The sequence below is a fragment of the Schistocerca piceifrons genome, chromosome 9 (assembly GCF_021461385.2).
Source record: "Schistocerca piceifrons isolate TAMUIC-IGC-003096 chromosome 9, iqSchPice1.1, whole genome shotgun sequence".
Classification (NCBI taxonomy): domain Eukaryota; kingdom Metazoa; phylum Arthropoda; class Insecta; order Orthoptera; family Acrididae; genus Schistocerca; species Schistocerca piceifrons.
Genome location: NC_060146.1, coordinates 156,947,421 through 156,961,292, shown reverse-complemented (window position 1 = coordinate 156,961,292; position 13,872 = coordinate 156,947,421). Strand labels below are relative to the sequence as shown.

At 40.4% G+C, this 13,872-nt stretch overlaps 1 protein-coding gene across 4 annotated transcripts in view; it reads left to right on the top strand.

Annotated features, from left to right (window-relative positions):
- LOC124717109 (zinc finger protein 239-like) overlaps positions 1 to 13,872 on the top strand; it is an 85,503-nt gene that overhangs the window by 62,354 nt on the left and 9,277 nt on the right. For all 4 annotated transcript variants that reach the window (XM_047243822.1, XM_047243821.1, XM_047243823.1 and 1 more), the window contains one exon: positions 8,221 to 8,270. In XM_047243822.1, the coding sequence (XP_047099778.1) occupies positions 8,221 to 8,270 (50 nt within the window). The remainder of the gene's footprint in view (positions 1 to 8,220; positions 8,271 to 13,872) is intronic.

Genomic DNA, 13,872 nt, shown 5'->3' with positions numbered 1-13,872 from the left:
AACCTTGTCCATCCATTCAAGTTCTCTGATGCAGTTTGCTCCAGGATTAATTCCCCTCTGCTGTAGCACTTTCATCCTACCAAGTTGCCATCGTTAAAAGCAATAACAGCATAATTGACTCCCACTTCAATGTCTTCATTCCAACAAAAACATTTTTTGGTAAGAGAGCCCATATAAGATTGTTGAATGACTCATTGGGATTTTGAGTCTGACGATGCAGATTCTTCCTCAGTAATTCAGGATTTGCCAGATCTCTGTAAATAGGTTTTATGATATCCATGACTGCTGCTGGGATGGAATGTTTATGGCTGTATGAACTGTTTGAGTGCTGGGCATTGCAGTAATTGCGCCATGAATCAGGTCCAGGAGGGCTAAGGTGGTGTACTGCTTTTTCATCAGTTGATGGTCTCTGGAAGAAGGTAACCCATACTGCCTGCTTCATTTTCAACAAATCCTCTGTATTATTTCTACTGCTGTAGTTCATCAATCATTTTGTCTGTCAGCCTGCCACAGAAAGTTTCTTGTCTCTAAGACTTTGTTTCAACTTCCTCAACCTGGTGCACACCCTCTTCTGGACATGACATTTATAACACAGCAGTCCACAGCTTACCATATAAAAATTACCAATTTTATTAGCTCTTGATGTAATGCACATAAAAATTTTAACATGATTATATTTTAAAATATAAAATAAAATACTTCCCATGTGAATTTATAAGTGATATATATACCTTTGTTTGGAAAATTGCAAATTTTGTGATGAGATAAAAATCCAAAAAAGTTAAGGAAAAAAAATTTCCGTTCTAACTCCCCTTAATTCCTGCATTACAGTGTTGATCAAGCTCATAAAGCTGAAAGCAGTTTTTAAAATGAGATGCTGCACCATCAGTCACATTCACTTGTTTAGGAAATGCATGGTCTCCAAATGCTACATCATCAATTATCATGCTGTGCACTGTCATGAATGAGAGCATCACTGACAATAGCAAAACAGTGTGATGTTACAAGGAAGTGAACAACACATGTGAATAGTGAATAGTGATATCTGTGATGTGTGCCAGTGATAACTCTGAAATTCTGCAAAGCAACAGACCAGCTCTCAGCAAAGTCAAAATGAAGAAGTAATGTGTCAGTATTTTGGGATGTGGTTGATTTTGCTTCTGCTATGGCCTGTCTCTGAATCCTCCAGATATGATGGTGAGCTACTCCTTCCATGACCCAATACCTAACCTCTGTAACAAACTTCTCTGACTCTGCTGTCTTCTTCACCTACTCTCCTCCCTCACACAATACATAGGTTAAGCCATTGTCAATATCCTGAAGGTGTAATGCTTCAGCAAAGGTGTAATGCTTCAGCAATCATCACTACAGCAGCAGGACACATTGCGCACCACTGCAACTAACATTTAACTTGGGCTCTTGACGTACACACATAAGCATCAGGTCCATCTCTGTGTAATTCTTTTCTGAGACTCTGCTTGTGGTGAAACATACACATTTCAAATTAGTGCAGTAAATTCGTGTGCATACTTCCTCTACTGGCTGCTGTTTTACACATTTTGGTCATAAGGAGTAGAATTTTGGAGACCAGTTTTTAAATTTGGGTTCTCTTTTTTAATTCGGAGGTATGCTTTGCTTATTGATCTTCTTGTATATCTTTTTACCTTTTAACTTTTTCACCATTTTCACTAGCAGAGATAACATCACTTGGTTAGGACTTTGCCTGCTACAATCTTTGTCACCACTTAGGTAATATTCCAGAGCAACAGTAAGCGTATCATCTTGCGATGGATGCCCACAGTAAGAATCTGGGCACGCCCAAATACCTTTCTCACTCGCTATTGTACGAGCTTTTGAAATCAAATAATCTGAGGAAATGGGTATGTATTTCTGATATGCTGCTTAGAGTAGTTACCTGTTATAGGTGTCAGTAACTGTGCCTTCCCAGTATAGGTGGCTGCTGAGACAGCAGTATTTAGGTTTTGAAACCACATATCATGTACATATCACTATCTTCAGGTTCTGCACCAAGTGCATCTACACCTCACACTTCACAAAGTTTTGAAGAAGAGATTGTGTAAAACTTGTTTCAATTTCTTCCACTTTCCTTTTTACATACCATTTTCTTCTTGTGCGTCTTACCTTTCCTGGACATTTAAGGAGCGATATAGTTGGGACTACAGCAGAAAAGCTAACATTCAATGTATCAACAACTTCACACCCAGGAATATAAACATCTGCACAGTCTTCTTCAGTTTCACATTCAGGTGTTGATCATTTAGGTGGGTTGTCACTAAATTTCTTCTTGTAGTGAGTGTAGCAATTCCTTCCAAGTGGATGTGACGCTAATCTGCAATACCTCTGACAGATTTCCATCAACTGTGAAGTGTCTTTCACTTTTCTTAGACATCACCTTCATGTGTTTTTCTTCACTCTTTCAGTTCTGTATTTCCTCACTGACATTGTATCCAACAAAAAGTTCAATCCAAACACAAAATTTGATGCAGAATGGTTGATGTGCAAGTTCTCACTTGTCTGTTTTAAACAGAAGAGCACTGGAAGCAGTGTTGCCAACATGCATATTTTACATTAGAAATTCAGTGATGTGAAATATGTAGAATGTTGAAATTTTTTTATCACTTTACACAGAAGAATATTGCCCATTATGTTTGCATCAAGTCCTATAATATTAACCAATCAGTATTTTGTGTAATTTTCAAAAAGTTTTTGGATGGGTTTGTGGAGTAAAATATTCATAAAAACTTGTAAAAAAGCATTTTTTTTTACATTTTTTAGCAATAAATATTTACATAAGACAGACAGCTGGATCAGAGAAGATACTGTTTATAATTACATTAGTATCTGGTAAGATGACAGAAAAGATAACATTCTGTGGCCTTCCAAATGATAAGAAAAACAATTTTTAAGTGGAAAAAATAACTTAAATGTCATATTTTCTTGTCTTAAATTTGCAAGTTAAAGGAGGGAGCTTTAACACAAAACATCTGCCAGGTCTCCAGTATGAGTTATTTACAATTTTCAAAGGGCTGTACTATTTACAAAAATTAAATTAAGATAGAACAAAAATACTTTATTTCTGAACACTTATGACATAGAGATCTAATATATTTTTTTCCAGAGAAATTCTTTACCACCAGTGGACATGATCTGTATGATTTGCCATGAAATGATTCTATTGCTCTCCTTCCAGTGTTAAAAACAACTTTGATATGTTTGCTGCATTTCATATGCAGCAATGTCGTTGTTGTGGTATTAAGTCTGAAAACGGGTTTGATGTTGTTCTCCATGCTACTCTAATCTGTGCAAGCATCTTTATGGTCTCCCTGAACCATTTTTACCCCCCACCCCCAACATTTCCCTCCAGTACTAAACTAATGAGCCCTTGATGTCTCAGAATGTGTGCCATCAACTGATCCCTTCTTTTGGTCCAGTTGCCACAGATTTCTTTTGTCGTCATTTCTGTTCAATACCTACTATTTAGTAACCTGATCTACACATCTAATCATTAGAATTTTTGTGTAGTACCATATTTTAAAATCTTCTATAAAGTGTTTATCGTTCATGTTTCACTTCCATGCATGGCTACACTCAATACAGATACTTTTGCAGATGGATTCCTGACACTGAAATCTGTATTCAGTGTTAGCAATTTTCTCTTCTTCAGAAAATTTTTTATTGCAATTGCCAATCTATATTTTATATCGTCTCTACTTCGGCCATCATATTTTGCTGTCTAAATAGCAAAACTCTTCTTCTACTTTAAGCATCTTGCTCCTAATCTAATTCTCTCAGCCTCACCTGAATAATTCGACTACATTCCATTATCTTTGTTTTGCTTTTGTTGATGTTCGTCTTACATCCTCCTTTCAGAACACTGTCCATTCTGTTCAGTTGCTCTTCCAATTACTTTGCTGTCTCTGACAAAATTTGACAAAATTATCATGTCATTGGCAAACCACAAAAGTTTTTATTTCTTCTCCTTCAACTTTGATTCCTACTCAAAATTTGTATTTTGTTTCAGTTACTGCTTGCTCAATGCAAAGATTGAATAACATTGGCGACAGGCTACAACCCTGTCTCACTCCCTTCTCAACCACTGCTTCCCTGTCATGCCCCTCAACTCTTATAACTGCCATCTGGCTTCCTAGGTTGTAAATAGGCTTTTGTTCCCTGTATTTTACCCTAGCTATCTTCAGAATTTCAAACAGAGTACTCCAGTCAACATTGTCAAAAGCTTTCTTTAAGTCTACAGATGCTGTAAATGTAGGTTTGCCATTCCTTAACTTATCTTCTAAGGTAAGTTGTATGGTCAGTGTTGCCTCGCATGTTCCTACATTTCTCTAGAATCCAAACTGATCTTTCCTGACGTCGGCTTCTACCAGGTTTTCCATTATTCTGTTAAGAATTCATGTTAGTATTTTGCAACCGTGCCTTTTTAAATTGATTGTTCAATAATATTTACGCATGTCAGCATCTGCTTTATTTGGAACTGGAATTCTATATCCTTTTGAAGTCTTGAGGGTATTTCTCCTCTCCCATACATCTTGCACACCAGTTGGAAGAGTTTTGTCATCGCTGGCTTTCCGGAAAGTCATGTACTCTCAGAACCTTTTTTTGACTTAGGTCTTTCAGTGCCGTGTCAAATTCTTCACGCAGTATCATATCTCCCAATCTCCTTTTCATCTACATTATCTTCAATTCCTATAATGTTGGCGTCAAATTCATCTCCCTCATATAGACCATCTATATACTCCTTCCATATTTCAGCTTTCCCTTCTTTACCTAGTACTGGTTTTCCATGTGAGCTCTTGAAATTCATACAGTTGCTTCTCTTTTCTCCAAAGGCCTCTCTAATTTTCCTTTAGGTGGTATCTATCTTCCTCCTACGAAATGTGCTTCTAAATCCTTACAATTGTCCTGTGGCCATTCACGCATAGCCATTTTGGACTTCCTGTCAATCTCATTTTTTAGATGTTTGTATTCCTTTTCACGTGCTTTGTTTGCTGCTTTTGTACATTTTCTCCTTTCACCAGTTAAATTCAATGTCTTCCGTGTTATCCAAGCATTTCTACTAGGTCTTTTTTTTACGTATTTTATCCTCTGCTGCCTTCACTATTTCATCTCCTAAAGGTATACATTTGTCTTTTACTGTATTCCTTTCCTCTGTTTTAGTCAGTCATTGCCTAAAGTTCACTCTGAAACTCCCAACAACCTCTGGTTCTTATAACTCATGTAGGCACCATCTCCTTAATTTCCTACCTTTTTGCAATTAACTTTAATCTGCAGTGCATAACCAATAAATTGTGATCAGTTTTCACATCTGCTCCTGAAAATGTCTTACATAATATAATCAATTTGAAACCTACCACTGTCTCCAGGTCTTCTTGCCACTCACATTGCTCTTGTGGCATGGCATTCTTCTTATTATGTGCTGAGGCATCGCTATTTCCATGGCTGTATGGATTTCTTTGGCATTGTTCACAAACTTCACAAGGGTGACTTCACAACACAATGATAAAATACAGATGAGCATTGCAGAAAACAAGATGGCAGTCAAAACAAGGCCAGTTTTGATTTGACTATCGATATGTCAATCCTGGTCCATAACATCACACAACCTACAGAGAAACTGAGCAAATTAGGAATTTGTAAAATTAAATATAGTCAATGCAACAAATACTACATTGGGCAAATGAGAAGAAATTTTTGAGCCTGTTTTAAAGAACACATTGCTCATTTCAGACGGGATAAAGCTAGTAAGTCAGCTATATCAAACATGTAAATGAAAAAGGACACAATGTTGTGATAGACAATGACCTCAAAGTACTGCGTACATGGGAAAAGAGCTGGAGAATGGACGTCTGAGAAGAAATGGAAATATTAATCCAATGAGATCCTAAGCGAAATGACAGTTCAAAAATTCATATTTCTTTATGAATTTCAATTCAGTACTCTTAAAATAGTAAGTACCAATATTGGAGAAGGAAAGTTGCTACTCACCATATAGAGGAGATGCTGAGTCGCGATAGACACAACAACAAGATTCACACAATTATAGCTTTCGGCCATTAAGGCCTTTGTCAACAATAGACACACACACATGTAAACACAACTCACACACATCTGCAGTCTCAGGCAACTGAAACTACACTGCGAGCAGCAGCATCAGTGCGTGATGGGAGTGGCAACTGGGTGTGGTGGGTAAGGAGGAGGTTGGTGTATGGATGGGGAGGGATAGTATGGTGGGAGTGGTGGACAGTGAAGTGCTGCAGTTTAGACGGAGGGCAAGAGAGAAGGTGGGGGGGGGGGGGGGGGGGGGAGCGGAAAGGAGATAAATAAAAAGAAATTAAAAGACTGGGTGTGGCAGTGAAATGACAGTTGTGTAGTGCTGGAATGGGAACAGGAAGGGGGCTGGATGGGTGAGGACAGTGACTAACGAAGGTTGAGGCCAGGAGGATTAGGGAAACGTAGGATGTATTGCAGGGAAATTTCCTACCTGTACAATTCAGAAAAGCTGGTGTTGGGAAGGATCCATATGGCACAGGCTGTGAAGCAGTCATTGAAATGAGGGATACCATGTTTGGCAGCGTGTTCAGCAACAGGGTGGTCCTCTTGTTTCTTGGCTACAATTTGTCGGTGGCCATTCATGCGTACAGGCAGCTTGTTGGTTGTCATGAATGGCCACCGACAAACTGTGGCCAAGAAACAAGAGGACCACCCTGTAGCTGAACATGCTGCCGAACATGGTATCTCTCATTTCAATGACTGCTTCACAGCCTGTGCCATATGGATCCTTGCCACCATTACCAGCTTTTCTGAATTGCACAGTTCGGAACTTTCCCTGCAATACATCCTACATTCTGTTGTGCGTCTCCAGCTGAGCCAAGACATGTGTTTGCTTATTTTGACTCCTCTTTAACTGAGTGAAGTTCCTGGGAAATCTGGTGATGGCACCTGCTGTGTTCTCCCCATAAGAACAAGAAAAAGAGATTGGACAGATGGACAAATCTCTTTGTATGAGGAGGAAGAGGTTCCTCTCTACACGAGGTGATAATACCTGACTAACTCCTCCTCCACTCTCCTCCCTCCCAGTCCATATTTCTGCAATTGTATCCTATTTGCTCCCTCAAAAGAAATATGTGTTTCCAGAATCCCACAATTTTTAGTCTACTAATGTATGTTTTATCAGAAGTATGCGAGTTTGAAGCCAATACTGGGCATCCCTTCTGTCTTTGTACACATAACTGGTGTCAGATATGCTCAGAAGTGTAGTTGGATTGTAATTACACTGGTGTCCATTACAGTTTTCTGCACCACTACTGGGACAGGAACATGCTCAATAGTAGTGTCATGTGTTTGGTACTTTCCTTAGTTTCCGGAACTGTGATAATATTTCCCAGATTTTTGGAAGTCATTGCACTTTCGAAAGTTATGAGACAGTAGCATCTTCTTCTGTGTAGCCATGAAAGAAAAAATTAAATTTTTATTTTAAGTACCCATACGTGCTGCTATATAACTCAGTGCTTCCCACTTAACAAATTGTATGTGCAACTGGATTTCCAAATACTCCACTCCTTTCTGCCAATCCCCCATCTCGTAGAGTAGGAGTCTTCTTGTAAGGGATAAATTTTTATATATCATGGTGTACAACAAGCAGAAATTTATCAGACTGAACATACTTGTTTGCCTTTCTGTTTTTCATCTTAACCTTAAATTTCTTTAAAATTAATCGTCATCCATCCATGATTGGGCTTGCACCCTATTCCTTTTTCTTGAGTCGCGCCATTGCTTGTACAGTCGCCCTCCACTGCTTTTCCCAAGGAGATAATACATTATCATTTTCGGCTGCCTTCTTTCTTTTGCCCCTCTGTGCATGTTGAAGGCAACAAACATAATCAACGAAGATGGGGCGTAGGGGAGGGAGGGGGGGTCCAACAGTAGTTCAAATGTTCCCATATAGAGTTATGTGGAACATTATGGCATCCTTCAACATTTTGTAGAAACCACATTTCATCAGTGTGAACACTGTTCTTACAGTTTTGCAATTGTCCATGTTTCAGCACCATACAGTAGCAATGGATTTATTTTTATTATAATTGTAATTATAATTGGTGGTGGTGGTGGTGGTGGTGGTGGTGGTGGTGGTGGTGGCAGTGACAGTAATAATAGTAGTAGTAATACTGATGTTAATCCTTTCAGGAACTCAAAACTGAAGCAGAATCAACAGGTCATGGCAGTGAACCAGAAAGGTATTGTATAGTTTCTTGTAGTTTCTATTTTTCTTCTGTAGTTTGGAAAAAACCTTTCTATTACTTCTCTGCATTGACACTATTGTGATTAATTGAAGCATTCATGATAAATCTTCACATGTTGAAAAATTCTTGCTGGATAAAATACTGCTGCCTAAGATTTATGACATTACATTGAGGTTCCACATCTGGATCTGTTCTCTGCAAATCACTGCAGAGTGAATGGTTGGAGGTACTCCCTACTGTATACCACATATTAGTGTTTCTTCCCATTATATTTGTATATGAAAGATGGGGAGAATGATGGTGTGAGTGCTCATACACAGTGTAATTTGCCTAATCTAATAACTGAGCCCCTATGGGAGTGATATACAGGGGTTGTAGTATGCCCCGACGTTCATCACCTCTTGAAACTTTGTATGTAAGTTTTCTCAAGATAGTTTACATCTATTTTGAAGCATCCACCAGTTCATATGTTTCAGCATCTCTGTGATTCTCTCCTGTAGGTTGAACAAACCAGTGAACATTTGTGCTGCCCCTTCTTTGTGTACCTGCTAGTCTTATTTGGTACAGGTGCCACAAATTTGAGTGATGAAATACAGGGTGAGTGGGGGAAGAAAGAAACTTTAGAAACTGACAAGGCACATCTAGCACACAACAAGAATCAGTAATCAGTTATGAACCAAGGCTTGCAAACACCACGAGAGGGCGTTGCAATACAAACACGGGTGGAGTGCATGGAGACCGTCACCATTCACTCCGTGGAAGCATTGAGAATAGCATGGCTAGCCACACATACCATGAAATGGCTGAGATGAATTTGATTTATGGCATAGCCAACTACAATGGATGAGAAGCCGTATGATTGTATCATGTGAAATATCCTGACAGAAAAATTCCATGCCACACATTGTTCGCCACTCTACATTGCCAACTGTGCGAAACCGCTCCTTCCTTGTGCACAAGCCAGATGCTGGTTGCTAATGAACAACATGGACAGTTGCATCGTAAGAAAGCATTCTCAGACATATGCAACCATACGCTGTCTACAAGTACATGAGGTGTATCCCGCACCACTGATATCCCCCATTCTTTCTTCTGGTGCGTTGTACATGATGAAGGACTGCATCCATTTCATTTCCAATATGTCCAGGCATTGCAATCGGGAGACTACAACAAGCACTTGGGATTTGTGCAGTGATTTCTGCAAGAATCTGCTGCAGACTGAAGCTAACAGCAAGTGTCCTCTTTATTGATGGGCTGTATTCTCACTCTGAGGGTCTGCTGAACATTCAAAACCTGCGTACGCGGATGGATATGAACTAATGTGCTACATGTATGCATGCCTCACAATGCAAATTTGCCCTTAATGTATATGTTGGCAGCATTGGAGACCGTTTAATTGGGCCATACATTCTACTGGACCGACTTGATGTTTGCACGTATCTTGTATTCTTGCAAGAGGTTCTGCAGGACATGCTGAATCATATTCCCATACCTGTTCATCGCCGCATTCAATTTCAGCATGATGGAGCCCCTGCACATTTAAGCAGACAACCTTTCCCAGCTGCTGGATTGGTCACGGTGTATCAGTCACATGGTAGTCACAATCACCAGATCTGTCCCCAATCCGTTTTTTCCTGTGGGGATATCTGAAGCGCCTTGTGTATGATACACCTGTCACATTGCTGGAGGATCTGCGGGCAGGATTGTTGCAGCTGCAAGATGTATTTGAGATACACCAGCTATCTTTGAAAGGGTGCAAAGTTCAATGCAACGTTAATGTTGGGCATGTCTCAATGAACCTGCACAAAACTTTTGAGCATCTCCTGTAGTGGGCATCCATTTGGTAGCATTTGACTAAATAACTGCAACGCCATTTAGTAGCCCCAGACGGCCTTTGCAGCCCCCTGGTACCAATGTGATTACTGGTACTTGTTGTATGCCTGGTGTCCCATGTCAGTTTGTAAATGTTTTTTTGAATCAGTCTGTATAATGTGTTGCATAACAGTTTTATAAGCAGTCTGCTTTGTAGACAGCCTGAATTTTTGTTATATGCTGCCAATAAACTGAATTCTGCCATGAGCTTTACTCACAACTGAGCTTATGTGATAGTTTCATATACTGTTGGTGGTGGTGGTGGTGGTGGTGGTGGTGGTGGTGGTCGTCGTGGTCATGGTCATCTCCATTTTCGTCTTCATTCTCGGTCTTCGGTCCAAAGGCTGCATTGATGCAAGTCTCCACTATAGTCTGTGATGTCTCTGTAAAATGACCACAACCTACATCCCTGTGAACCTGTTTACTGCATACAGTCATTGGTCTCTCGTTACAAGAGGATGTGACGCCATATAGCACAAAATACAAAGTGCACACACATGAATTTTAAGCACTTAAACCATATCAACAATGTGATTCTTGAGTTTCTCCTGGCATATTTGATAATCAAAATATCCACGGGTGTACTGCCGGTCTACAGTGTCCAACGGGGACAATATTTCGGCGATCATACATGTCGCAATCATCAGGTGAACTGACGGACAGAGCTCCTGTGAACGTGCCGGTACGGCTGCTCAGGGGGATCTGGGTTCGGTCGTGGCGACGCCTGATTTAAATACCCTCCGCCCACGGCGCACTCCCTCAGCTGTCCACGTCCCGCACCACAGTCGCGCGGTAGAACAGATTGCGACAGCGTCTGAGATGACGTCAGTGTGATGACTCTGTCCGCCGTGGTCGTCACAACTATACGTTTGCTCGGTACGCGTCGATGCCGTGAACACCAGAGGCACACTCGACTGATGTATCCGAGCAAGTCGGCAGTCGCTGAACATTGTTTGTCGGAAAATCACGCTATGGAGTATGAACACACGAGGATTCTGGTACAGACGTCAAGATACTGGGACAGCGTTGTTAGAGAGGCCATCAAAATTCGCACCAATGACGATCTCATAAACCGTGACTGTGGCTATAATCTTATCAAGGCTTGGGAACCAGCGATTGGGTTAATCAAGAGTAAACCGAGGAAACGTATAGTTGTGACGACCACGGCGGACAGAGCCATCACACCGACGTCATCTCAGACCCCGTCGCAATCTGTTCCACCACGCGACCGTGGCGCGGGGCGCGGACGGCGGAGGGAGTGCGCCGCGGGCGGAGGGTATTTATATTGGCCGCAACCGAGCCCAGTTCCCCCTGAGCAGCCTTAGCGTACGGATCTCCGTACTGGCACATTCACAGGAGCTCAGTCCGTCAGTTCACCTGATGATGGCGACATGTATGATTGCCGAAATAGTGTGCCCGTTGGACACTGTAGACCGGCAGTACACACGTGGATATTTTCATATCAACAATATCTCCAATCACTAATTTTTCAAATAATTTGCGATTCATATCCACAGATAAACTGTTCCAGAGACACAATTGTTGCACAAGTGAAAGGCAAGGGCAAGAAAGGGCAGTGTATGATGTTTCATTAGAGACGACTTCCATCAATCAGGACTTCAGTTTGTTTGCATTAAATATTTTATAACAATTCCTGTAACACAACTCTTATGATTATTTTTAACAACAATGAAATAATTCCTTCTTTATTCCCTATAGTCATCACAAAAATACACCACATACACCTGATAAAAGAACAGTTAATACATTCAGGCACTTTACGGTGATGACTAGTATTTTGTTTGGATGGAACTGGCATGGAGTAAGAAATGTTCTTGGCCATTCTTCTGCATATTTGATCAAATTTGTAAAATGTGGGGATGCAAACTGAAAATGTAGAAATGACTGAAGTTTAACAATACGGTTTTGCTGTAAACCTGAAATGACAGAGGTGTGAAATTTTCTGAAAAATGCTTTACACTGTTGATTTTTTTTCTTCTCTGGGAGGCTGAGCACACTATTAGCTCTTTGTGGAAATTGAATTATATTTCATTGTCCCCCTAAAGACACAGGTGTTATGTCTACTCCAAGAGTGCAGCAAAAGCAGTACATTATTTTCTACAAATGGTAAGAATACGTTTCAGTTTTATCACTGAAGATTATTCTCTTTCATTTTTACAGATTTTGCTACATTGATTACAAGACTTTTTCCAATTAATAGCCCATTTTCGTAATTTTTGGTCCTCATTGAACGTGATGTTCCAGAAGACAGAAAGAAATCTGCAGAAACAGTAACCCACTGATACTTAATATGGGCGTTGTTGTATACGAATGTGCCAAAGCACTCATTGACTGCACAAGCAACTCTGTGTGGTTTTCGCTCAAAATGAAAATGAGTGTTTTGCACAAAATCTTACTGACTGGCTTTACATGCAGCTTTTAGGGAATACCAAGAAGATTTGTCTTCACGTCAACAATGAATGTCATTAACAGGTAATACTAGAGAGACATCTCTACACATTCACTTGAGATAATGTTTGTAATATTGTGATTACCTTCCCTGTGTAATTTCCGAATCTGTTTAACCAGGTAGAAGCAGCCTGAAAAACAGTAGTGTTCCCTGGGTTGCCACAGGTTCTGGAAATCAGAGAATTTCAAATACAGCATGTAAATATGAAAAAAAAGAAGAAAAAACACTGGAAAAGTCTCATTTTTGTCTCAGTAGATGAAATAGTTTGTTTACATAGGTGTCGTGCTGGCTGGGTACAGCTGAATATGTGCACAACTTCCCCACTCTCTCATTCCTACTGCTTTTCCCCTTCCTACCGCTCCCCTCAGCTTATGGTCATTGCTGCCATCACTTCTTGCCGCTAGCCTAGCAGCTGCCGACGAGAGACAGAGACAAAAAGAGTGGATTGTTTCGATCTGAATCTCAGAGACTGTAGACGCAGTGGCAGGAGACGGTGGTCATGTGTGCATGAGTTGTATCAGAGTGATTGTGTGAATGTGTGTGTGCTCTAGTTTTCTGACAAAAGCTATGACTGAAAATTTAGTTGTCAGAATGGGGTTGTCTTTTCTATGTGCCTGTCTGCAGCTCACCAATCTTCTTTAATTATCTTTATGGTGAGTTGCTACCCATTCTCATTATTACTGATTTTCAGAGTATGTGAGCAAGTTACCTGTTATGTGGATTGATCACTGTGATTTCATTTCCTCATCATGCTGTCTGTGCATCGTGGATTTCCATGATGGACCAAAACTAGAGGCCGTTTCTACAGGTATCTGCAATGGATTGGGCCTGCCGATCTGAAGCCGTTCGGTTCTCACTAATGTGCAGGCTCTGCCCGCCAGATCTAGACTCACCAATCTGCCCGCAGGCAGGGTCTGTTTATGTGTGGCATTAATGGAGCAGATTTTCATGGCTTATCCATGGGCCCAGGACTGCGGTGTTCCTCAGCAGGTCAGAGACCACGGGTGATGGATTTCAGGAATTACGACTGTCTCACAAAAAGTACATTGTATAGTGCGTTGTTTTATAGATGTTTTATTTGCTCTAGTACATTTGGCACTTCACAAGTAGTTTATATGTTAGAAAGTATGGATAATAAGAAGAAGAAAATGGTGCCAGTCGCTGGCAGTTTGTATGCTGTGTATTCACATATTTCTCTAAAGAAAAGTCTCACAACACCTTTAAAATAATTGATATTACAGAGTGGATAATAAA